Raw genomic sequence first — 27,691 nt, 5'->3', positions numbered from 1 at the left:
TTCCTCTAATCTGCACCCATGGATTCTGTCTTTTCTCATATTTCAGGGAAGAATTGTGCCTCTTTCTATGAGAAGCAAAAGCCTCCACTTGTGCTTTGGATTCCACTCTTGTCTCCTGAAGACCTTTGTTCCTGCAGTTATCCCCTCTCTCTCCTAACAGCATCAGTCTCTCCCTATCTAATGAATCAGACCCATGAACATACACACATACTCTAGAATCTTCTATCTTTTTTTTTTAACATCTTTATTGGAGTATAATTGCTTTACAATGGTGTGTTAGTTTCTGCTTTATAACAAAGTGAATCAGTTATACATATACATATATCCCCATATCTCTTCCCTCTTGCATCTCCCTCCCTCCCACCCTCCCTATCCCACCACTCTAGGTGGTTACAAAACACCGAGCTGATCTCCCTGTGCTATGCGGCTGCTTCCCACTAGCTATCTATTTTACATTTGGTAGTGTATATATGTCCATGCCACTCTCTCACTTTGTCCCAGCTTACCCTTCCCCCTCCCCGTATCCTCAAGTCCATTCTCTAGTAGGTCTGCATCTTTATTCCTATCTTGCCCCTAGGTTCTTCATGACCATTTTTTTGTTGTTGTTTTTTAGATTCCATATATATGTGTTAGCATACAGTATTTATTTTTCTTTTTCTGACTTACTTCACTCTGTATGACAGACTCTAGGTCCATCCACCTCACTACAAATAATTCAATTTCGTTTCTTTTTATGGCTGAGTAATATTCCATTGTATATATATGTGCCACATCTTCTTTATCCATTCATCTGTCAATGGACACTTAGGTTGCTTCCACGTCCTGGCTATTGTAAATAGAGCTGCAATGAACATTGTGGTACATGACTCTTTTTGAACTATGGTTTTCTCAGGGTATTCACCCAGTAGTGGGATTGCTGGGTCGTATGGTAGTTGTATTTTTAGTTTTTTAAGGAACCTCCATACTGTTCTCCATAGTGGCTGTATCAATTTACATTCCCACCAACAGTGCAAGAGGGTTCCCTTTTCTCCACACCCTCTCCAGCATTTATTGTTTCTAGAGTTTTTGATGATGGCCATTCTGACTGGTGTGAGATGATACCTCATTGTAGTTTTGATTTGCGTTTCTCTAATGATTAATGATGTTGAGCAGAATCTTCTATCTTGAAATAACCCTTAACCCCATGTCTTCTTCAGACCCTTCCTTCTCACACCATCAGCCCCATTTTTCTGCATTTTTCTGCAAGTCACTACAGAGCTTGTCAAAAGAGTTATCTGTACTCACTGACTCCTTTTTCTTGCCTGCCATTCTCTCCTCAACCCACCTAGTTAGGCGTCTTTCTCCTCCACTCCATTGAAACTGCTCTAGTTTACTGTCTTTCTCCCACCGCCAACCCTTTTGTCACATGTGGATATTTCAGTATAGGTGATCCATTTGCCTTCTTAGTTCTTTGACCTCTTCAGTTTGAATGATGGGATCCTTCACTGCATCTTAGACCCCCACTGCATTAGCCTTTGATAATGTCAATTGCTGTATCATTTCCAAAATCTCTGTTTCAAGCATTCTAATCTCTAAGCACGTCTATCTTTCCAGCTCACTTACTCCTCCTGTACCCTTTCAATTCTTCAGCTTCAAAGGGACCTCTAATCCACTGATGCTATCAACTGTTCGTTATATATCACTTACTACCTTATGTCCTTCTGTCTCTCCTTACTCACCTTATAGTCCATGGTCTACCAATGGAATCACTTCCTTGCAAATATTAGCTCCCTTGTCTCTCCCTCTATCATTCTTGCTTAGTTAAATCCAATTCTTGCCTGCACTTGAAAAGATGCAAAAAAAAAAAAAAAAAAGATGACAAGAGAAAACAAACAACTATGTTGACTGATCTTTAAATCCATGACCTTGAACTTCAAGTGTGGTTTCATTGCTCTCAGTGATTGTATGGCAATCATACTACATTTCCCTAATCAATTCATTTGCTAACGTGGAACCTATCAAACTACCAGGATCTATACATATATACTCTACCTTTTGTCCTGTTAATAATAGACAAGCTGTCTTTGTTCTTACCAGAGGCCATTCTCTCAACCTGTATGTTGAATCCTATTCCACCTAACTTTAAGCTCTTTGCTCCTAATATTAGCCCCTCTCTTTCCTGCATCATTTTATTTCCCTCTCCACTGGATCATTCCCATTAGCACGTGAACATGCAGCGATAACTCCTAACTTGAAGAAACCAAACCTTCCCTTAACCCCATGTACCCCTCCAGGAACCACTCCTATACTCTGCTCCTTTTTAGAGGAAAATTCCTCAGAATAGTTGTTTATGAGTTATTATCTCCATATCCTCTCTTCCCATTCTCTTGAGAACCGACTTAAGCTTTTATCCCCTCTACTTAGCTGAAGTTGCTCTTGTTGAGGTCACAATGACCTCTGCCTTGCCAAATTCAATGGCTAATTCTTCATCCTCAACTTACTTGTTTGACACATTCACTCCCTCTTTCTTAGAAGTCTTTCTCTACTTGACTTCTGGGATACCACTTCATTGTCATCCTACCTCATTGAATGTTCCTGACTCAGTTTCCTTTGCTAGATCATCTTTCTTTTCCCAGCCTCTAGGTTGAAGTGGGCGATGGCTCAGTTCTCTCAGATTCTTTAGAACTTTCCTTGCTCCCTGGATGATGTCATCAGTTCTGTGGATTTAATTGTATGCTGATGACTTCCCAAATTATCTCCAGCCTCCATTTCTTTCTTGAGCTCCAGAGTTTTGTAACCAATTGTCTCTTTAACAACCCTACTCGAATATCTAGTAGAAATGTAAAATTTAACATATCCATAACTGAACTCTTACTTCTGCCCCCAAACTTGCTCTTCCTCCATTGTTCCCCATTTTAGCAAATGGCACCACAATTCATTCAGCCAGGTGCTCAAGTCAAAAACGTTGGAGTCATTCTTGACACCCGTTTTTCCCTTACACTTTGCCTCCGAGCCATTAGCAAACCCTAATTTTGAAATATGTCATGACAATGACAATTCTTAACATCCAAGCCTTCATCACCTTTGTAAGCCACTGTCATCTCTTGCTTGGTCTGCTGCAGCAGCTTCCACTCTTGCCACATTCATGCCTTCCCCATACCATTTCCACCAGTTCATGGTTCATGTGGCAGTCACAGGGATCCCTTAGAACATAAATTACACACAACTCTCCTGCTCTCACCTCTCCAGAGGGGGTTCTCATCTTGCAGAGTTTGTAGTCTAAAGTCCTAAGTAAGCGTACGAGGCCCACATGATCTGACCTGCCTCTCCAACTTCGTGTCCCACCACTCTCCCCACTGTCTCTGCTCTTCAGCCACATGAGCCTCCTTGCTCCCACCTCGATCATTTCACTTGCTTTTTCCTCTGCCAGGACACTCTTCCCTCAAGTATTTGTCACCTCCTTACAAAGGTGTACCAGATCACTCTGCCAAAAATACACTCTTTGGTCTGCTCATGTTTTTAAAGTCCCACACTTTTGTATTAAACTGCCTACTGGACATCTTCATTTGGATATATCATAGGCATCTCAAATAGAATATGCTTTGAGACAGAAGTCTTGATTTTCCTCCCAATCTTGTTCCTCCTTCAGTCTTCCAACTGAAAGCTGAAGATTCCCCCCTCCACCCCGCCAAAATCTATTTCTCCCTGATTCCTTTTTCTTCACCCTCAAATCCAGTGCATCCAATGTAAGTTCTGTTTGTTTTCTTTCCAGACCATTTCCTGAATTCATTCATTTCCTCTGCTACTTACGGTCATTTACAGTCATCATCCCACTCATCCCAGTTACAGTCATTTCTCACCTGGATTTCTATGTTCTCCTCCTGAGTAGTCTCCCTGCTTCTGCTCTTGTCCCCTTTCAGGTCTTTACTACCTTAGCCAGAGGGGATATTTAAAAAGCCAAATTGGATCACATCTTTCCCTTACTATATGATCCTTCCTGTGGCGTCCCATTGCTCTTAGGATAAACCCAAACCTTTTGTAGGGGTCTCTAGAGCTCCACGGGCTCTCTGACCGCACTCCCTACCACTCTCCCTCCTGCTCACTCTGCCCTAGTCACACTGGCTTCTTTTCTGTTCCCCTAAAAGGCCAATCCCATACTTGCTCCTGCTTCAGAATATGCATGGGTGGTTTTCTCTCCCTAGATGTTTATTGTTTTCCTAGGATCATCTCATGGTTAATTCCTGTTCAGATCTCAGCCCATGTTTTTAAAGGGTGGGAAAGCCTACCTTTTAGAGGGCCTTGCCTGTCTGCTGCCCCACAGTAGCCCCCCTGAAGTCCCAGTCTAGAAAGTTTTCAGACTTTGCTTTAGAAAGCAAAGGACTACTTTAAAGCTTCTATCTTCTCAATTTATCTTCTAGATTTTCCTTGTTAAAAATTCCAGTAAGTCTTTATGTTAATTCAATAAGCAGCGAGTATATTTATATATTATTTACATAAAATAATGTAAACATTAGGCCATATTTAGTCAGCATGTCACCATGCCCCTCTCACTCAACAAACATTCCTTCATATGAAAGACGTTTACTGAGAATATACTAAGGCACTCTTCTGTGTCCTGTGAGGGTGTTGAGATGACTGAGACATGGCAGTTTGGTTGTGTGCACATTTAAAAAATGTATATTGTAGAGTAAGTTCCATCATTCTAACACCTTACTAATGTGTTGTCACTAATCATCACTGTCACTGTTAAACTTTATTGAGCACTTACTATGTTCAGAGCATAGGCACTGAGCTGTAGATGAATAAGATGTGGATCCCATCCTTGAAGGACTGTCAGTGTGATTGGGGAGGCCAAACACATCCTCAACACATCCATGGCATAGAAAGTAAATGGACTTGAGTGTCCTATAGGACCGTCACTTCATTTTTCTGAGTTAAATGGCAATGCTGACCTCTTTTATGGCTTCTGTATTGAATCATAATTAGAAAGGTCTTTTTCTACTTCTAGGTGATGAAAGAATTCAACATGGGTTTTCTTTTCTTAAACGTTGAAATCTTTGATCCATTTAGAATTTATCCTGGTGTATGGTATGAGTTATAAACACAACTTTCTTAGTGCCTACTCAGTTGCCAGTGCTATCTTGACACGGATGAAATTGGGTGAAAATGAACATGAAACATATATTTGAAACAAGAGAAAAAAGTCACAAAGGTGTAGACCGAGGGGGTGTGAGAGGAGACACAGCTTAATAGTTAGCTTGGTGATGTGATATTTTTGAGCTCTAGTTTGCATGGAGGTCCCAGTTTTTGTTGTTGTTGAACCAGATGGAAGGGCTTGCCCTCTTCCTGCCTCTGCCTTCTCACCCTCAAGCAAAACCCTTTCCCGCATTCTCCTATCTCTTGCCCAAATGACCGTGAGCTAAGGCAGTGGGGAGCTGTGCCTAGGAGAGGATTGAGGAAGAATGAATAGTAGTAATGATTATATAGCTTAATCTGTCGTGTCAGAGAACATCCCAATGTTTGTTTACATGGTCATACCCAGCATAGACCTGGACTGCTTTAAGACTAGTCTTCAAAACCATAGTGCACCTAAAACAAGCACAAATTTTACTTCAGAAAGCTTTGAGACATAATGTAGGTCTTACCGAAGTACCTTCCAGGGAATTATACCATCTAACACAGAGAAAATCCTGCTGAAATGTTCTTGAGGCACATCTCTTCCCAAGTCACGGTCACCATGACAGCTGTTCCCCACAAATACCTTTCCTGTTTCTCTCAAGCTGCAGCTTGCCTCTCTTGCCCTCCTGTGCCCACTAGCTCTGTCCTGAGAGGCGTTCCCTGCCTTTCCTTTATAGGTCAGTGGTATCCCGTTCGAACCTGAGGCTGAGCAGCTCACACATGGGCTCCTTAAGGAGGCAGGGTAGAGGGCAAGTGGAGAGTAGTTATACTCTGATATTTCATCCTTATCGTGTTACAAAACGCTTTACTTCTACATGCAGCGGGAATCCCTGTGTAGGAGTGCCTCAGTCCCCGTCAGGGAACAACAGCTTTTTAATCATGCTTCCTCCCAGCAGATGGCAGCCTTCCCCATCAGACGGCTTGGAGCACAAGCCAGATCATCCCACTGTTGGCTCCAGGGGCAGCAGGAGCCGTGTGGTTTGTTTGCTACAGAATAAAATACAAACATCTAAAGGGCATAACACAGCCATAAAGTTCTGATTATCTCTTAAAGGGAGATGCTATTCATCATCCTGCTCAGAATCCTTTAGAGGCTCCTTCCTGTTGGCCTTAGAATAGGAGCCAAACTCTTCCAGGGCTCGTTGTGATCTGGCCTCACCACAAATCCTGCTCTCCTTTTCCTTGCTCCCTTCCCTCCAGCCACCCTCACTGCTGTCTTGCTGCGCCTTTCTCTTAATTTCACCTCAGGGCCTTCACACTTGCTGTTTCTTGGTCTGAAATGCTCTTCCTCTCTCATTTCCCTTTCTCCCCTCTCCTACATCTGGCCCTTTCTTGTCTTTCATTTCCACAGGTAGAGTGTCACTTCCTCCGAAGACTAGATCACTATCTAGTGTTACTATCTCCCTAAACTAGGTGCCCCCTTCCTTCCACGCAGTGAACATCATGCTAGTTTATCTTCTTCCGGTACTCACCACCGTCTGAAATTGTTCACCTGCTTATTGTCTGTCTGTCCACCTGAAAGACAAGCTGCTTGAGGGTAGGACAGGGACTTTATCGTGACCCTTCTCTAGTCCAAAGCTTAGAACGTCGAGACGAATTACGCATAAAAGTCATTCATACGGACGTTGTCTAGATTCATCCAGTCGTTATTCAGCTCACGGTAACATGTCCATTGAGTGTCCTACATATATAACACCATCTCATTTTATCTTTAAAACAACCCTTTGAAGTAAGTACTATTTGTGTCCCCACTTTGCAGAAGAGGGAACTGAGGCAGAGAGGAGGTAAGTGACTTGCCAAAGGCCACACACACAATAACAGAGCAGAGATTGGGCCCAGGCAGGCAATCCCACACCCTGCTCCACTTCACCACCACACTTCTACCTGTGCTAGGTACTATGGGTGACAAGGGAAGTAAGGAAGATAATGAGGGGAAGGAGCTCAGCACAGTGCTTGGCACATTGTAAGTGCTCAATAGATATTATAGTGTTTTGTAAATAGTGGGCCTGTCTATCTATTCAACTGTGTATGTTATGTGCTGTGAGGAGTACAAAATAAAGCAGTCTTTCCTCACGTGTTTACAAGCTAGGGAAATGATATAGACATAAATATAACAAAATATGTAATTAGAGCCCAGATGAGTGATGTGGCCTTCAGTCCAACCATAACCAGACCCTCTACCTCTATGTACAATTATCTCCCATTCTTGTATCACCCTGCAAAGTTGTTTTTTTTTTTGACTGGGAAAATAATTTTATTTTGTTTGGCACAGTGGGCAGGGGTCCAGTCTTAGAACTTCTGGAATTGCATCTTGGTGCCAGCAGCCTTGGTGACCTTCACATTGAAGCATACCATCTTGCTCAGGGGCCAGCCCTCACCCACTGTGTAAATGTCACCGATCTGGATGTCCCTGAAGCAGGGGGAAAGGTGCACGGACATGTTCTTGTGGTGCTTCTCGAAGTGGTTGTACTTTCGGATGTAGTGGAGGTAGTCTCGGCAGATAACAGTGGTCCTCTGCATCTTCAACTTGGTCACCAAGCCAGACAGGATCCGCCCTCAGATGGAGAAATTACCAGTAAAAGGGCATTTCTTGTCAATGTAAGTGCCCTCAATGGCCTCCTTTGGTGTCTTGAAGCCCAGACTGATGTTCTTGTTGTCTTGCGGGAGCTTCTCCTTGATAGTTTCTCCAAGCAGGACCCTGTTCTTATTTTGAAAGATGATCAGTTGCTTTCTGTAGACATGCTCAGTCTGAATGTCCACCATCTTCCAAGCTGCCTGAAAAAAGGTTCTGCAAAGTATTTTTATCCTCAATTCACAGATGAGGAATCTGAGACTTGGCATTTGTCTGTGGGCATGTAGTGGTGGGACCAGCATTCAAAGCCCTGTTAGTTTGATCCAAAGCCTGTGAAATACTGCAGTGGCTATACAGGAGAAAAGAATGGAGAATGGAGAAAAGAAGCACTGCTGTTACTCTCTAGGAAAAAGGAGCTGGGAAATATTTTAGGAACAGGGAGTGATACTGGAGTTTTACTCAGGTAGATCTGCCCCAAGGATGGATTGGATGTTTGAAATCCTGTCCCTGCCCCCAAAGAAATGTGAATGCTTGAACACGGCTTTGCCCGAGTCATGGCTCCACCCACATACTGGGGATTTCAATTTGAGCGCATAGTTAGTAGGGGAGGGAGCTTGATGCCACTGGAAAGGGCACTAAACTAGGAGGTTACTTCTGGTTTTGTCATAGCTGCATGTCTGTTTCCTTCCTAGTGAAATGAGAATTATAGTGCTGAGAATCTGGATTTTAATACAGCTGCTTAATTTGATACAGCAAGATGTTGCCAAAATGAGATTACTATATATTCTTGAATATAAGGAAATTTGGAAAAACTCTAGCCAATTTGAATAGATAAACTTTTAGGAAGAAAGATAGACAAATGTTTATTTAGAATTCTGTTAATTTAGTTATACCTATAAAATTAAAGTAACATTAAAATCAATGATATAATTTAGAAATAGTTCTCATTTCCAACGTTACATTTCATGGAAAAGCAGTTTTATTCAACTTTTTCACTTGCATGCTTGACATCACTAGAGTTACCTTTTGAGTAATTTAACACTTTTTCCAGGAAAATCATTTTTATTTCTTAAGTTATTTGAGATAGAAAATTTAAGAGTTTTATTTTAGAAATTTTCAAACACACCCAAAATACAGAATGTTATAGTGTACCCCCATATACCCATCACTTAGTTTTAATAATTATTAACATTTTGCTAATCTCATTTCATCTAGGTATTCTCTTACCAACCCTCCCTACCCCCCCCCCCCACCACACACACATTTTTGGGTCTCCTGTAGTACAAGTTTTTTTGTTTTTTTTTTTACATTAAATTTAATTTATTTATTTTTTATACAGCAGATTCTCATTAGTTATCTATTTTACACATATTATTAGTGTATAATATGTCAGTCCCAATCTCCCAATTCATTCCCCCCACCCCCTGCTCTCCCCGCTTGGTGTCCATGCGTTTGTTCTCTACATCTCTGTCTCTATTTCTGCCATGCAAACCAGTTCACTGTACCATTTTTCTAGCTTCCACATATATGCATTAATATACGATATTTGTTTTTCTGACTTACTTCACTCTGTATGATAGTCTCTAGGTCCATCCACGTCTCTACAAATGACCCAATTTTGTTCTTTTTTATGGCTGAGTATTGTTTTTTCTTGAAGGATAAATTTATTAATTTATTGAACAAATACTTATTGTACTTAACAGCACAGTTCCAGAAGCTGCCTGTTAGTCTGATTCTGCCTTTGCTGGGGAACCTGTCATCTGCTTGTGCAACATCACTCATGGGCCTCATCAGACAAGTTGTTTTAAAGAAAATACTAGACACCATTTCATTTTGCCCATAAGTATCTTATATGCCTTTCTCATTGCTAAGGACTTTAAAAAACCCATAATTATCATGCCATTATTTACACTTAAAATTTATAATTATTCTTTAATACCGTCTAATACCCGCTAAATATTTAAGCTTCCTTAATTGTCTCAAAAGTGTATTTTTACAGTTGGTTAGTTTGAATTAGCCCTCAAACAAGGGCCACACATTGTCTCTTCTCTGTTACTCTTTTTTTTTTTTTTTGGCCGCACTGGGCGGCATGTGGGATCTTAGTTCCCAGACCATGGATGGAACCTGCACCCACTGCAGTGGAAGCAGAGAGTCTTAACCACTGGACCACCAGGGAAGTCCCTCTGTTACTCTTTAACACTAACCCTAATCCCCTCTCCCTTTTTAAAACACATTTGTTAGAAACATTGGGTAAAATATCCCATATTCTGAATTTAATTTGTTCTTTGTGACGTCTTTAACTTGCTCTTCTAGCTCTCCTATTTTTTGCAAAGCATATAGATTAAGAGGCTAGCTTAGACTGAAAATAGTTTCAAGCAAGAATTTTTCATAGGTGCTGCCATGCTTGGGGGCATACGGTGTCAGGCTCTGACGTTTGTGGTGGTTCTAAGATTGATGAGTGAGTTCAGGTGAGGTTGGCTCAACCCCCCATGGTAAAGTTCCCCATCCACCTTTCACCAGATGGTTTCAGCAACCAGTTTCGTTCTTCACCTAGATTCCATTATATCATTAGGGGTAAGATAGGCACCTTTTGAAGCTGTGTTTGATGCTGTCACTAGAAATTATGTAACAAGCCATCAGAACCCATTCATGTAATGTAACAGAACTTTTAAAAAAATTCATTCTGTAGCTGTACTTTTATCTGCACAATACAACTGCCTCATTCTTTGTGTTTTGTGTTTCTATTTTGCTTTTTAAAATGATATTTATTTATTTAGAGCAACATCCAATGCTTAGGATTACAAAAGCATATCCCCAAGAATAATTATTAAATCTGTTTTAAATTTCTTTACCTCGTCCCTCTTTTTAAATACTGATTTAAATTTAAATTGTAGGGAGAGCTCTATAATTATTTTAGCATTAATTGAAGTTGTTTCAGGCTGATATGTTTTCGTTTCTCATTTCTTTGTTGGGAAAATAATTGAGAAAGTGCCTCATAAGATGAGTTTTTATAAGAACTTGCATGCAAGGTAACCTCGTTTCTGAGGAATAATTTTTGGGAACAAAATCTTTCCTTATACTCAGTTATTTATGGTGCTCTACTGAAAACTTCTTATTTTTTAAAATTTATCATGGTTTCATGAAACGCATATATCAAGAGTAAAGTTTAAAGAAGGAAGAAAACTAAGAAAATAGGATTCTTTTCACCTTTTCATTCACAAGTCCTATAATTTATTTTATGTGTGTATAACACCGTTAAGACCTCACAAGAGAAGTTTCTTTCAGATTTCAATATTAGGAAAAGTTGATGTTTTTTGCTTTCAATGGTAGAATTAGAATGCTCAGATACAACTGTACAAGGCTTTAATTATACATTCTTCCTTTTGTTTCATTTTATTTTCCTTTCTCTTCTCCCTCCACTATTTTTCTATCTCTTTCCTTGAATTTTTCACCTTGAAACAGATAATATCCTATTGTAGTGTATGCATTTATGTAAGCAATCTAAAATCCTTTTAGAAATGAGGGGAGGGTATAAATACATAAGGAAACCAATGAAAATACATGTGAGTACATGATCACAACTAGGTTCTCATTTCATTAATATTAATTTTCATAGTTGGAATCTTTAATAGTAAATTATTGGCTTGGCCAAAAAGTTCGTTCGGGTTTTTCTGTAAGCTGTTGGAGAAAAACCCAAATGAACCTTTTGGTCAACCCAATACTTAAACTTTACAATTACTGAAACTTAACAGTTACTTAAACTTCTTTTTATTTACAGAAATTTAAGAATTTAAAATTAATCTTAATTTTTAAATTTTTAGGATTATAGCTACGATTTATTGTGTATTTACTATGTTTTGGGCACTATGCAGAGTGCTTTACACGTATTATCTTATTTAACTTTCAGACAACAACGTTTTGTGATACATGACCGTGAGAAAACTAAGATATGGAGAGCTTTGGTAAACTTGCCCAAGATCAGAGGTTAGAGCCAGGATTTGGTTCTAGGCAGTCTGATTCCAGAGCCAGTGGTCCTATCCATTAAACAATATTATAGTATTCCCTAAACCTGTTTGCTTCAAAAAATACCAGTGCTTGTCCCACCCCCTGAGGTTGTGACTTAACTGGGCTGGGACCCAAAATTTTTAAAAGATTTCCAGGTGATTCTAATGTGCAGACAACTTTGGAAACCATTGTAATACTGCTTTGCTTGGGACATAGCTAACACAATGGCCACCTGAGAGCTATTCCTTCCTGCCAGTTGATGAGATAACATTAAAAATGTGTTTCTAAAATGAAGCATGAAAGCTCTACCTGTGGGAGAAATTATAGCATGAAAGGGCAAAAGGCAATAGCATAATTCATTCATATTACCAGCATTTGTAGAAGTTATTTTAGGATTGACTCAGCGTTATACTGACTCTGACTTGTGTATATAAAGCTGGAAACCAAGCTTGGTGATGCATCAAAGTCCACAAAACAAGTGCTGTATCTTTCATGAGTGACAGCATGACTGTGTACAAGGGCATTTTTGTAGACTACTCTCCCCTCTTCCTTAGGTCTGAGTCAGTTTAGCCTTAAAAGGAGAGTAATAGAAAATAGCCGAATTCAAAATTTTCATTTACTTTTTTTTTTTTAAGGTCATAGCCTATCTCCTAGTGGGCTGTAAACTCCTTGTAAAGAGAAACCTTATCTTATAAATTTTGTTCTCTCAACTTTGGCACCAGGCTGCACATACTAGAAACCCAATCAATACCTGATTGCTCTGTTTCCTACGGTGCTCCTACATTGATGCACTAAAGTTGTAACTAATAATTCTACCATTCATCTACTGTCTGCATCTATTATATGCAGGGTGTTTTACATACATGTCACTAATCTTTACACCCTACCCATTATCCTCCTATCTGAGGAGAGGAAACTGAGTCTCAGAGAAGTTAAGTAATTTGCCCAAGATTGTACAGCTGAGTAAGTAACAAAACTGGGGTTAGAGCCATGTCTGTCTGATGCCAGAGCACACCCACTTTCCTTTACCCCAAACACTCCAGAGGGTGGACTCCCAGACGTGATTAAAAACTCCCAAGGAGAAACTGTCTGGAACAATTTGTCATAATGAGGCCTATTATAATAGGCCTTTGGATAATTTGGCCTGTATGATCACCTATATTTTCCCACAGTAAAAAAAAAAAAACTTCTAAACATGAATTTTTTTTTTTTTAAGATTTAATTTTATTTATTTTTGGCTGTGTTGGGTCTTCGTTGCTGTGCACGGGCTTTCTCCAGTTGCGGCAAGCGGGGGCTACTCTTTGTTCCAGTGTGCAGGCTTCTCATTGCGGTGGCTTCTCTTGTTGCAGAGCGCACGGGCTTCAGTAGTTGCGGCGCACGGGCTTCAGTAGTTGTGGCACATGGGCTCTAGAATGCAGGCTCAGTAGTTGTGGCGCACGGGCTTAGTTGCTCCGCGGCATGTGGGATCTTCCCGGACCAGGGATCAAACCCGTGTCCACTGTGCCACCAGGGAAGTCGCTCTAAACATGAATTTTAATTTGCTTCCATTTTGTCTGTTTTGAATAGTTCAGGTGTATCCAGCTTTCTACTGTTAAAGATACCACCATTAACATTTTTGTGCATAAATCTTTGCCTACAATGGAATTATTTCTTTAGGGTACATTTTTAGAAGTAGAATTGGATTAAGGAGTATAAGCATTGCTGACTCGTACTACCAAATTATTTTTCACAAAGTGTACTAATTTAAATATCCACCAGCAGCATGCAAGTACTCATTTCATCTTACCCTTCCAGCATTGTTTTTTTTTTTTGTTTTTTTTTTTGCTGCGCCTTGTGGCCTGTGGGATCTTAGTTCCCCGACCAGGGACTGAACCTGAACCTGTGACCCCTGCAGTGGAAGCACAGAGTCTTAACCACTGGACCACCAGGGAAGTCCCTGCATTGTTATCCTTTGTAAAAAATTTTTGCTCATTTGATAGTTTTTAAAAATCTCATATTTTATTTGCATTGTTTTGATTACAAGCAAGTTTGAACTTTTTCTTATGATTATTAGCCCTTTGTGTCTCCATAGATGAATTTCTCTTCTTTGTCCATTTAACTTTTGACACCTTCCTTAGTGTTTTCCTTATTCATCTATCCTTTTATACTCTTCAGTTATTAAGACTATTAAGCCTTTATCATTTTACCAAATATTTCTCCAAGTTTTTATTCTAAGTTTTACTTTTTGACACACAGAAGTTTTAAGTTTTAAATATTTTAATCTGTATGTTTCCTCTATATCTTTTGTCACCTTTAATGCAGATTAAAATCCAGTGATTAAGTAGGTATTCTCTTTTTTTTGCTCTAATTCAATTTTTTAAAAAAAATTTAATCTTTGATTTACCTATGGTTTACTTTGGTAAAATAGTGTGACATATTTAATTTGGTCTTTCCCCTAAATAGTTACTTTTCCTAGCTCCTTTATTTATTGATTTGTGATGGCTATTTTTATCATATATTTGATTCTTACTGAATCTAATTTTTGCTTTTACTTTTCTTTTTGCAGATCCTGGTCCCTGTGACTTTGTAAGGAAATGGTAAGAATATAGATATAGTACCATTTTCCCAGACTTTACTAGCTGAATGGGGCACTCAATCTGGGGCATTTGAAGTGAAAGCCTATCTTGGGGGTTTTGAGAAGATTCCTATGCTTTCCCTTTGTCATAAGGCCCTTTTCTCATGGTAATTCCTGTGGGAAAAAGGAAAGAAGAGAGATAAAGTGATTAGATGAAGATTTAGGAGAACTCTTCTTATATTCACTCCGTGCTTACTTGTTTCCTCAATGCTATGTGTGTCACAGAATAGGGCTGAACCTTTAAGGAAATTGGGATTCTGCACTGACAATCTCATGTCATAGATTTTGTGAAGCTCCAAGTTAATGTATCCCAGTCTCCTCTTGCCTCTAATTCAAATTCAGTAGCTAATGAAATTTCAAGAAAGTGTCCTCTATGAAAAAAAAATGTGTTTGTGTGTGTGTACATACAATGTATAAACTAGATGCCTCCTGAAAATAGATGCTTACTCTTGGTTTGGCTAAGAAATACTTAGAAGAGGTAACAGAATAGAATCATTTAAGAGAAAATACCAAGGGTTCATATCAATGGCTCATATAGATGAGAAGTAAATAATATCAGATTTTATTTTTATCTACTCTTTTAATAAGTCAGTTAAAACCATTCATATTGTTATTATTTAACATTTACATTTATTGTTATTAGTTAGACTTATTTTGCATTTTCTATTTACTATGCTTTCTAGTTGTTTTTTCCTCACCTCTTTTAGGTATTAAATACTGCTACCTTATTTTTATGTAATACTTTGCTGTTTAAAAAGATTTTTTTTCTCACAAGAATCCTGAGAAGTCGATAGGGTGGATATAATCAACTAGATTTTACTGAGAGAAAATGAAATTAAGAGAAATTATGTAACTTGCCAAGGTTGTATGATGGCTGAGTAGAAGATCTGGTAGAACTAACATTTACTGAGTATTACTGAATATCCACTTAAAATACCAAATTACTTCAAATAAAGGTATGCTGAGTGAGCAGACTCTCCAATTACTAGATAGACAGTGAAATCATTTACACCTGGTAAGTTTTTATACTTAAAAAAAGACTGTGAAGAGAGTGTTTTTTAAATGTTTTTGTTTTTGCTGTGATACTACTTATTGCTTTTGTTTTATTGCTTAATTTGGTTTGATTCTGTGAGAAAATTGTTCTATCTCCATTTTCTATCCCTGTCCCAGTCCTCTCAAATAATCTTGTTAAACAAATGTGCTGTACCTGATTGTTATAAAAGAAAATATGTTCTGAGTATAAGCAAAATAGTCAAGTGTAAAAGAGCATTTTGACTGAAAGAGAGAATTATTTGAGTTACCCAATCAATTCAGACCTGAAATCATTTCCATAATTGTTGCTATATAAACATATATTTATTGCTCTGCACCTAAGGTAAGGATTTCCAAAACTTTCTTAGCTGTTGTCAAACTATAGGAGACTAATTATCAATGAAGACATGGAACAACAAGGGAATCCTCATGAAAAAAAAATTTGCCTTCAAGAGTTAAAATCCTTCGACCACATTCTCTTGTTTCTGCACAGGATCACGACTAGACATTGTGAGGTAATATAATACCTGAGAGAGAAGGGAAGCCTGCCTTAAGATGAAGAGATGTAGGTTGCAGATGTAGCTATGGTGACATAATGCACAATAAGTGAATGAAAAGGAGAGATATTAGACCTCCACATAGGATTAGCAGATGTTAAATGAGATAATTTCCAATTGAAGTAACAATCCAATTTAAGTATCTATAGGAATAAATGAGGAAACTCAACTGTCTTGTGTAAAATGATACATTAAAAGAATATTGTTTAGCTGATGAAGAAAAGGTAGGGAGGGAAATCTTGGCTTGGAGGTGATGATGGGAGCCAGAAGCTGACTTGCTTGCAAAGATTAATATATAATAAAATGTTTTGTCTGGACTAAGGCTTGCTTTTTTCCTCCACCTAGCCACCCCCCCTGGAAAGTTGGCTCAGGCTGTCTCAGCAGGGCTCAAAGAGTACCTACATGGCAAAACCATTCTTTTATTGAGTAAGGGTGTAGTTTTTTGGGGTTTTTTTTCCTTCTGGCAATGGACAGTGTCTTCATTGTTTCCTGACAGTAACATGGCTTAGGGAGTGCATTGTATCAGTTACATAGCAGATCTCAAACATTTCACCACCAAAGAATCTTTTGGTTATCTCAATCCACCACCAAGATTTCATGTTTGGAAATATTTTTTGTTGTTATTGTTCATTATATTTGTTAATTTTTAAAAAAATTAAGGACATGCAAAAGTACTAATCAGAGTCTTCTATCAGTGTGAAGTAATGTATGGAGTTGATATGGTTCAGAAACAAATTTGGTGTTTTGGAGAGCCTCAACAGCCTGTTAGTGGGTGGTGTAGGATTCCATTTGATTTTCTGAGATGTTCTAAAGGTTGTGGACTCCCATTATTGTCTTCATAGATCTCCTAAGGTTTTGGGAACTTTAGGCTGGGAACCCTTGAGGTAAGCATCAGAGTAGTCCTGAGGGACAAAATGCAGATAGGTTAGTTGCAGTAGGAAAGGGGGTAGTTAGAAGAGTCCAGAATATGACACTGGGGGAAAAGGGTGTAGAAGCGGTATACTGTTCTTACTGCCTTCAAACCTGTATTTTACCTAGCAAACTCTTTGAGTGATAACACAGTTTAAACAATCTTAAATGTATTACTTTATCTGGTTTACTGATGGTTCCATGATTTTCCCTTATAAGATGCTTAAACTCAGTTTATATTTTAAACAATTAAATACCAATTCAATTCAATTCAATTAGCATTTACTGAGCATTTACTATTATACGTGCAAGGTATCATACTAGGTGCTGTGAATGAGAAAGGAACAACTAACATTTACTGAGTACTCACTCCATGGTTAGAATGTGCTAGGTACATAACCCTTCGAGATGGATATAGTTATTTTTATTTACAAATGAGGCTAACTGCACTGGCCTCCTGTTATTTTTCAGACATATAGGCATGCTTCTGCCCCAGGGCATTTGCACTTGCTATCACTGCTTCAATGGGATGATCTTTTCTTGAAAAGTTTATATACCTTATCCTTGTTCAAATATAAGCTGATCAGTGATGCCTTCTTTGACCACCCTATTTAAAATTGCAACCCCATTCCCCTCTACATACTCCTCATCCCCTTACTGACTTTATTTTTCTTTGTAGCTCTTATTGCCATCTTATATACTATGTATTTATTTTTTCATTATTGTCTTTCCGCCCTGACTTGAGGGCAAAGATTTTGTCTGTTTTGTTCCCCTATATACTCTCAGTCCTAGAACACCACTTGTTACATAGTAAGTGCTCAATAAATATTTGTTGAGCAAATGAATGAAAGCTGAGAGAATTAAGTAACTTGCTCCGGGATAAGAAAACAGCACTTCATTTAAAAATAAGAAAACACAGAATATCCATTGTTGGTACTGAAATAATAATCTCTTACATGAGAAGAATGGTTGGATCAAGCATTCCATGTTTCTAAGATTGAGTGCTGCCACCACCACACTGGCCTCAGGGGAAATGTTCCATTGTTAATACTGTGGCCTGGGTGTGTGCCTAGAATCCTGACTTGCATTTCTCTGCTAGCACAGCTAAGGCAAGGCATTAAGGGGCAAATAAGTCATTACTAAAGGCTGAGGGACAACAAAAGTTGTTGAGTTAAACAGAGAGTAACATGGAAATAGATAAACTGATTGAAAGATTTCAGCTTGATCTTCAGGATGGATGGCCCAGTTTTGTGACTGTGCAACCTCAGGAGTTCCTGGTAATCCCCCCTTGCCTCCTCCCACTTTCTAAAAGGAGCTTCATGATGCATCAATCACCATTTAATTAGGAAGACTTCATGTAAGGGTTTGCCTGTGCTGTGTCAGGCCCGAATCCTACCTGGCACCAGGGCCAGGGCTTATTTTAACATAAAGAGTTTATAGAGCCTATTAGAGAGCTCAGGCAAGGGAGAATGCTTTTCCTCTCACCTGCCTTTTTGTACATAGAAGCACTTTCCTTGAGTAATTCTGACCTCTTTCCTTATCCCATAATTAGACTCCCCAGGGGGTGGAAGTGACATCTGTTTGATGGGATTGGGAGAGAGAACTGGTCACTTCTGGGTCCTCACTCTTTGGGACCTGCTTATCTACAGTGAATGATCTTTGTGATCTGCTTTCTGTCACATAGCAAACTTAGCCTCTGAAGGGTGAGGCTTGCAGCCTTGGGGGACAAGTTCAATACAGGGATGTCAGAGATCCACAGGACTCTCTTCAATATCATCTTATCAATAACAGAGAAAGTATGTTTTTTCTACTTGTCTGACTTCTATGCCTATTTTTCAGTTAGTTCCTAATTGTGGTAGGCAAAAAGAGTTGTTATTTATTGGGTCCTTCAAACTCCAAGCAAGTACATAAATAATTATAACATGAGCTATAGTAAAATAGGTGGTGTATTAGTCTGCATAGGATAGGCAATGCTGCAGTAACAAACAAGGTACAAAACTCTCAATGACTAGATGCAATAAAAGTTTATTTATCCCTCATGTCACAATCCAGTGTGAGTTAGCTGGCTGTGCCGTACAGAATATGTAGTTTCTAGGGTCACTGCAACAGGAAAAGAGAGATGGAGGAGGAGGACACTAGTTCTCTCCTTTTTTTTTTTTTAATTTTTATTGAAGTATAGTTGATTTACAATGTTGTATTAGTTTCTGCTGTACAGCAAAGTGAATCACTTATACATATACACATATCAACTCTTTTTTTTTAAGATTCTTTCCCCATATAGGTCATTACAGAGTACTGAGTAGAGTTCCCTGTGCTATACAGTAGGTTCTTATTAGTTATCTATTTTATATATAGTAGTGTATATATGTCAATCCCAATCTCCCAATTTATCCCTCCCCGTCCCCCCCCGCCAGGACACTAGTTCTTAAGTGCATTGCGCTGGAGTGATACCCAACACTTCTGCTAAACGTAGACATAACTGGTCACATGGCTTCAAACAACTGCAAAGGAGACTGGGAAATGTAAAGGATCACATGGATACTTGGGGAGCACAAACTGTGTCTGCTATCGGTGGTTTCAGAATAGTCAGGGAAGGACCAAGGGAGCAGAGTAGGGCAGAACAGGGGATGGGCAGTACCCAGAGTATATTTTGCCTTTTTCATAGTTTTCTCAAAGCCAGATATTCAGTCTGAAATTTATCTATACAATCTCTTCAGAATCCAATGCCATCAAGCCATTTACAAAATTACTTAAATTACTTAATATGAAAACTGTGGGGTTTTGCCATTAAGTGTGCATTTTACCTGGGTTCTTCTGGAGACAGTATGCTCTTGGTTATATTGTATATATATTATCTTTGTTTTATTATGTACTGTATTTTTAATGATTTTAGAAGTGAGTATTTTGGGTCCACAATATTTTGAATACTTTGCACTTTTTAGCACTCTTCAAATCACATAAAATAGATCATGTGGAAAGAAGGGCCTCTGGATTGTGGAGTTCTGGACTTTGGAGAAGCTGCTGGCCTCACTGAATGCTGGAACAACCTCCCGAAGGTACACCTGAAGCAAAAGCTCAGATGTCATTCTTTTTGAGGATGGTGCCTACATACTCTAGGACAAAGTATCTACTTTGAATCAAATAACTTTGTATGGTTCTGTGGCCCAATAAGAAGAATACAGTGGTGACCAGGCCCTCCCATCAGGAAACTTGCTCAAGCCTCTTAGATAGCCTCATCCACCAGAGGGCAGACAGCAGAAGTAAGAAGAACTACAATCCTGCAGCCTATGGAACAAAAACCACATTCATAGAAAGTTAGACAAGATGAAAAGGCAGAGGGCAATGTACCAGATGAAGGAACAAGATAAAACCCCAGAAAAACAACTAAATGAAGTGGAGATAAGCAACCTTCCAGAAAAAGAATTCAGAATAATGATAGTGAAGATGATCCAGGACCTCGGAAAAAGAATGGAGGCAAAGATCGAGAAGATGCAAGACATGTTTAACAAAGATCTAGAAGAATTAAAGAACAAACAAACACAGATGAACAATACAATAACTGAAATGAAAAATACACTAGAAGGAATCAACAGCAGGATAACTGAGGCAGAAGAATGGATAAGTGACCTGGAAGACAGAATGGTGGAATTCACTGCCACGGAACAGAATAAAGAAAAAAGAATGAAAAGAAATGAAGACAGCCTAAGAGACTTCTGGGACAACATTAAATGTAACAAAATTCGCATGATAGGGGTCCCAGAAGGAGAAGCGAGAGAGAAAGGACCTGAGAAAATATTTGAAGAGATTATAGTCGAAAACTTCCCTAACATGGGAAAGGAAATAGCCACCCAACTCCAGGAAGCACAGCAAGTCCCATACAGGATAAAGCCAAGGAGAAACATGCCAAGACACATAGTAATCAAATTGGCAAAAGTTGAAGACAAAGAAAAATTATTGAAAGCAGCAGGGGAAAAAAGACAAATAACATACAAGGGAACTCCCATAAGGTTAACAGCTGGTTTCTCAGCAGAAACTCTACAAGCCAGAAGGGAGTGGCATGACATATTTAAAGTGATGAAAGGTAAGAACCTACAACCAAGATTACTCTACCCAGCAAGGATCTCATTCAGATTCAAGGGAGAAATCAAAAGCTTTATGGACAAGCAAAAGCTAAGAGAATTCAGCACCACCAAACCAGCTCTACAACAAATGCTAAAGGAACTTCTCTAAGTGGGAAACACAAGAGAAGAAAAGGACCTACAAAAACAAACCCAAAACAATTTAAAAAATGGTAACAGAAACATACATATCAATAATTACCTTAAACGTGAATGGATTAAATGCTCCAACCAAAAGACACAGGCTTGCTGAATGGATACAAAAAACAAGACCCATATATATGCTGTCTACAAGAGACCCACCTCAGACCTAGGAACACATACAGACTGAAAGTGAGGGGATGGAAAAAGATTTTCCATGCAAATGGAAATCAAAAGAAAGCTGAAGTAGCAATACTCATATCAGATAAAATAGACTTTAAAATAAAGAATATTACAAGAGACAAGGAAGGTCACTACATAATGATCAAGGGATCAACCCAAGAAGAAGATAGAACAATTATAAATATATATGCACCCAACATAGGAGCACCTCAATACATAAGGCAACTGCTAACAGCTATAAAAGAGGATATAGACAGTAACACAGTATAGTGGGGGATTTTAACACCTCGCTTACACCAATGAACAGATCATCCAAACAGAAATACTAAGGAAACACAAGCTTTAAATGACACAATAAACCAGATAGATTTAATTGATATTTATAGGACATTCCATCCCAAAAGAGCAGATTACACTTTCTTCTCAAGTGCACACGGAACATTCTCCAGGATAGATCACATCTTGGGTCACAAATCAAGCCTCAGTAAATTTCAGAAAATTGAAATCATATCAAGCATCTTTTTTGACCACAACTATGAGATTAGAAATGAATTACAGCGAAAAAAGCGTAAAAAACACAAACACATGGAGGCTAAACAATACATTACTAAATAACCAAGAGATCACTGAAGAAATCAAAGAGGAAATCAAAAAATACCTAGAAACAAATGACAATGAAAACACAACGATCCAAAACCTATGGGATGCAGCAAAAGCAGTTCTAAGAGGGAAGTTTATAGCTATACAAGCCTACCTCAAGAAACAAGAAAAATCTCAAGTAAAGAATCTAACCTTACACCTAAAGGAACTAGAGAAAGAAGAACACACAAAACCCAAAGTTAGTAGAATGAAAGAAATCATAAAGATCAGAGCAGAAATAAATGAAATAGAAACAAAGAAAACAATAGCAAAGATCAATAAAACTAAAAGCTGGTTCTTTGAGAAGATAAACAAAATTGATAAACCTTTAGCCAGACTCATCAAGAAAAAGAGGGAGAGGACTCAAATCAATAAAATTAGAAATGAAAAAGGAGAAGTTACAACAGACACCGCAGAAATACAAAGCATCCTAAGAGACTACTACAAGCAGCTCTATGCCAATAAAATGGACAACCTGGAAGAAATGGACAAATTCTTAGAAAGGTATAACCTTCCAAGGCTGAACCAGGAAGAAATAGAAAATATGAACAGACCAATCACAAGTAATGAAATTGAAAGTGTCATTAAAAATCTTCCAACAAACAAAAGGCCAGGACCAGATGGCTTCACAGGTGAATTCTATCAAACATTTAGAGAAGAGCTAACACCCATCCTTCTCAAACTCTTCGAAAAAATTGCAGGGGAAGGAACACTCCCAAACTCATTCTATGAGGCCACCATCACCCTGATACCAAAACCAGACAAAGATACTACAAAAAAAGAGAATTACAGACCAGTATCACTCATGAATATAGATGCAAAAATCCTCAACAAAATACTAGCAAACAAAATCCAACAACACATTAAAAAGATTGTACACCATGATAAAGTGGGATTTATCCCAGGGATGCAAGGATTCTTCAATATACACAAATCAATCAATGTGATACACCATATTAACAAATTGAAGAAGAAAAACCATATGGTCATCTCAATAGATGCAGAAAAAGCTTTTGACAAAAGTCAACACCCATTTATGATAAAAACTCTCCAGAAAGTGGGCATAGAGGGAACCTACCTCAACATAATAAAGGCCATATACGACAAACCCACAGCAAACATCATTCTCAATGGTGAAAAACTGAAAGCTTTTCCTTTAAGATCAGAAGAAGATAAGGATGTCCACTCTCACCACTATTATTCGACATAGTTTTGGAAGTCCTAGCCACAGCAATCAGAGAAGAAAAAGAAATAAAAGGAATACAAATTGGAAAAGAAAAAGTAAAACTGTCACTGTTTGCAGATTTTATTATACTATACATAGAGAATCCTACAGATGCCGCCAGAAAACTACTAGAGCTAATCAATGAATTTGGTAAAGTTGCAGGATACAAAATTAATGCACAGAAATCTCTTTGCACTCCTATACACTAATGATGAAAAATCTGAAAGAGAAATGAAGGAAACACTCCCATTTACCATTGCAACAAAAAGAATAAAATACCTAGGGATAAACCTACCTAGGGAGACAAAAGACCTGTATGCAGAAAACTATAAGACACTGCTGAAAGAAATTAAAGATGATACCAACAGATGGAGGGATATACCATGTTCTTGGATTGGAAGAATCAGTATTGTGAAAATGACTATAGTACACAAAGCAGTCTACAGATTCACTGCAATCCCTATCAAATTACCAATAACATTTTTTACAGAACTGGAACAAAAAATCTTAAAATTTGTATGGAGACACAAAAGACCCTGAATAGCCAAAGCAGTCTTGAGGGGAAAAAACGGAGCTGGAGGAATCAGACTCCCTGACTTCAGACTATTCTACAAAGCTACAGTAATCAAGACAATATGGTACTGGCACAAAAACAGAGATATAGATCAATGGAACAGGATAGAAAGCCCGGAGATAAACCCATGCACCTATGGTCAACTAATCTATGACAAAGGAGGCAAGGATATACAATGGAGAAAAGACAGTCTTTTCAATAAGTGGTGCTGGGAAAACTGGACAGCTACATGTAAAAGAATGGAATTAGAACACTCCCTAACACCATACACAAAAGTAAACTCAAAATGGATTAGAGACCTAAATGTAAGATCGGACACTATAAAACTCTTAGAGGAAAACATAGGAAGAACACCCTTTGACGTAAATCACAGCAAGATCTTTTTTGATCCACCTCCTGGAGTAATGGAAATAAAAACAAAAATAAACAAATGGGACCTAATGAAACTTCAAAGCTTTTGCACAGCAAAGGAAACTACAACCAAGACGAAAAGACAACCCTCAGAATGGGAGAAAATATTTGCAAATGAATCAACAGACAAAGGATTAATCTCCAAAATATATAAACAGCTCATGCAGCTCAATATTAAAAAAACAAACAACCCAATCCCAAAATGGGCAGAAGACCTAAATAGACATTTCTCCAAAGAAGACATACAGATGGCCAAGAAGCACATGGAAAGCTGTTCAACATCACTAATTTTAGAGAAATGCAAATCAAAACTACAATGAAGTATCACCTCACACCAGTTAGAATGGGGATCATCAGAAAATCTACAAACAACAAATGCTGGAGAGGGTGTGGAGAAAAGGGAACCCTCTTGCACTGTTGGTGGGAATGTAAATTGATACAGCCACTATGGAGAACAATATGGAGGTTCCTTAAACTAAAAATAGAATTACCATATGACCCAGCAATCCCACTACTGGACATATACCCAGAGAAAACCATAATTCCAAAAGACACATGCACCCCAATGTTCATTGCAGCACTGTTTACAATAGCCAGGTCATGGAAGCAACCTAAATGCCCATCGACAGACGAATGGATAAAGAAGTTGTGGTACATATATACAATGGAATATTACTCAGCCATAAAAAAAGAACGAAATTGGGTCATTTGTAGAGACGTGGATGCATCTGGAGACTGTCATACAGAGTGAAGTAAGTCAGAAAGAGAAAAACAAATATTGTATATTAACGCATATATGTGGAACCTAGAAAAATGGTACAGATGAACCAGTTTGCAGGGCAGAAATTGAGACACAGATGCAGAGAACAAACTTATGGACATCAAGGGGGGAAAGTGGCATTGATATTGGGATTGATATATATACACTAATATGTATAAAATGGATAACTAATAAGAACCTACTACATAAAAAAAAGAAAATTAAAAAAAAATCACATTAAATAGGACATTGGTTTTTCTTTCTCCCTCAAATGAGATTTGTTTGAGTAGGAGCCATCTAATGTAATCGTATTTGTTAAACATTCTCTTTGAATTAATCAGCTGGTATTTGTTAGTTCTTTTTCTAGGAAGAGAATTCAAGATCTTTCTAGGCCTAAGAAACAATGGGGAGCCCCAGATAGGTAAGGCAATATTATGTAGTCTTGTGTGTGATGATGTATTCCTTACGTTAAATAGGTAAATATTATTCTTACCTGTCCACTAACACTGCATCCCAGCACCTCTGTGCTCAACTGGATCCACTGAATCAATATTGTCACCTCAGTTGAGTTAACACATGGAAGGCAAACCCTAGGTCAGTGACTCTCAAATTGGACTGCACACTGGAATCACCTGGAAAATTTTAAGACTGACTGATGCTTTAGTCCTGTTCCCAGAAATCCTGACTCATTTGGCCTAGGGTGCAGCATAGGCTTCAGGAGTGTTAAAGCTCCCCAGATGATTCCAATACGCAGACAGGTTTGAGAACCACTGTCCCAGGGCATTATTCCACACTCACATGAAACACTTGTGCCCATCCTCCAAGTTCAACTTTGTTGCTTCTAACAGCTGGTCCTGCTGTCTCTGAGCCTCTGCCTAGAGCATACCTGTTTTCTAGATTTCCAGCAGGCTGGACCCACTGTCTTTCCACTTTTGGCCACAGGACTCCCCCTTTTCCTTTTTGGCTCCCGAGTGAAGCCTGATTTTTTTTTTTCTTTTTTCTGATCTCCTATTGCTTTTTTATTTTTTAAATTAATAGATTTTATTTTTTAAAGCAGTTTTAGATTTACAGAAAAACTCAACAGAAGTACAGAGAAGTACAGAGAAAATTTCTATATTACCACCCACTAGTTTCCCCTGTTATTAACATTATTATCTTGCATTAATGTGGTACATTTGTTACAATTAATGAATGAATATTGACACATTATTATTAACAAAAGTCTGTAGTTTACATTAGGGTTCACTTTTTGTGTTGTACAGTTCTATGGGTCTTGACAAATGCATAATGTCATATATTCACTACTACATTATTATACAGAATAGTTTCAGTGCCCTAAAAATTACTTGTGCTCCATTTATAGATCCCTTCCCTCTCTCCCTCTTCTTCAGACCCCTGGTGACCACTGATCTTTTAACTATATCTATAGTTTTACATTTTCCAGAATGCCATATAATGTTGGAATTGTACAATGTGTAAATTTTTCAGACAGGCTTCTTTCACTTAGAAATATGTATTTATGGTTCTTCCATGGCTTTTCATTTCAGTAGCAATTTCTTTTTAGCACTGAGTAATATTCTGTAGTCTGGATGTACCATAGTTTATCTGTTCACCTGCTGAAGGACATGTTGGTTGGTTCTGACTTTTGGCAGTTATGAATAAAGTTGCTATAAATATTCATACGCAGGTTTTGTGTAGATACAAGTTTTCACCTCATTTGGGTAAATACCTAGGAGTGCGATTACTGGATCATATGGTAAGAATATGATCTTAGCTTTGTCAGAAACTGCGAAACTGTCTTCCAGAGTGTCTGCACTATTCCCACCAGCAATGAATGAAAGTTCCTGTTGCTCCACAGTGTTATCAGTGGTTTATATTTTAGCCCTTCTAATAGGTGTGTAGTGGTATCTCATTATTTTAATTTGCAATTCTGTAATGACATGATGAGCGTATTACATATGCTTGTTTGCCGTCTGTATATTGTCTTTTGTAAAGTGTCTATTCAGATCTTTTGCCCACTGATCGGGTTGTTTTCTTATTGTTGAATTTTAAGAGTTCTTTGTGTATTTTGAATACCAGTACTTTATCAGATGATATAGACTGAATGTTTATGTCCCCTTAAAATTTATATGTTGAAATCCCAACCCCCAGTGTGATGGTATTTGGAGGTGGGGCCTTTGGGAATTGATTAGGTCTGACCACCTGGTACAGTGCTTTACCCAAACTGGGAGCACAGTGTAGATAAGTGGCATGCCCATTTTTTGCTGACCTGAATATAAATTACAGTGTTAATTACATGTTGGCAGAAATAGAATTATCTCTAATAGGTTCATTTTTGGTCATCATCTTTTAAGACAGTAGATAAAACAGTCTTGTTCTTGTTTTAACTTCCATAAGTAGTTTATTCAGCTTCTGATGTCTGGAAACTAAAATTTTGTAATAGAGATAGTTCTTGAAGTGAAGTAAAATTAGTAGAGAAGACGTCAAGAGCCATTTCTAAGATGCCAATTAGCAGTGAATTTTGTACCATTTTATTTTTCTGCTTTTTAACAGAAAACTGTTTTGGGGAAATCAAGATCCTATTCGCCCTGTTTCCCGGAATGCTTTGAAGGCTCAACTGACCAAAAGACTTGAGAACCTTGCCCAGCCTAAGGAAGTCTCCCACCAATATGTACCTAACAGGTTAGTATTTGTGTGTTACCAGGTTGTGTGTTATCAGGAACACAAAATTTATTGAGGATTAGGGATTCTATATCTGTTTCCAATCTGATGCTACAGTAAAACTTTTCCAGAG

The 27,691-nt window shown here is 38.3% G+C and overlaps 1 protein-coding gene and 1 pseudogene across 2 annotated transcripts in view; one reads left to right on the top strand and one right to left on the bottom strand.

The window, feature by feature from the left end:
* The window catches only part of SPMAP2L (sperm microtubule associated protein 2 like), a 68,146-nt gene that overhangs the window by 6,967 nt on the left and 33,488 nt on the right, over window positions 1-27,691 (top strand). The window contains exons 2-4 of the mRNA XM_082464512.1: window positions 14,280-14,310; window positions 25,253-25,318; window positions 27,451-27,579. Of these exons, the coding sequence (XP_082320638.1) occupies window positions 14,280-14,310; window positions 25,253-25,318; window positions 27,451-27,579 (226 nt within the window). The remainder of the gene's footprint in view (window positions 1-14,279; window positions 14,311-25,252; window positions 25,319-27,450; window positions 27,580-27,691) is intronic.
* The window catches only part of LOC309662079 (small ribosomal subunit protein uS17 pseudogene), an 80,085-nt pseudogene continuing 59,801 nt past the window's right edge, over window positions 7,408-27,691 (bottom strand). The window contains exon 2 of the transcript XR_014268391.1: window positions 7,408-8,078. The product of XR_014268391.1 is annotated as a small ribosomal subunit protein uS17 pseudogene (transcript). The remainder of the gene's footprint in view (window positions 8,079-27,691) is intronic.

Source organism: Balaenoptera physalus (genome assembly GCF_965194825.1).
Source record: "Balaenoptera physalus genome assembly, chromosome: 5".
NCBI classification, from domain to species: Eukaryota; Metazoa; Chordata; class Mammalia; order Artiodactyla; family Balaenopteridae; genus Balaenoptera; species Balaenoptera physalus.
The sequence above is the reverse complement of the archived record's forward strand: the minus strand, read 5'-3'. Positions and strand labels throughout refer to the sequence as shown.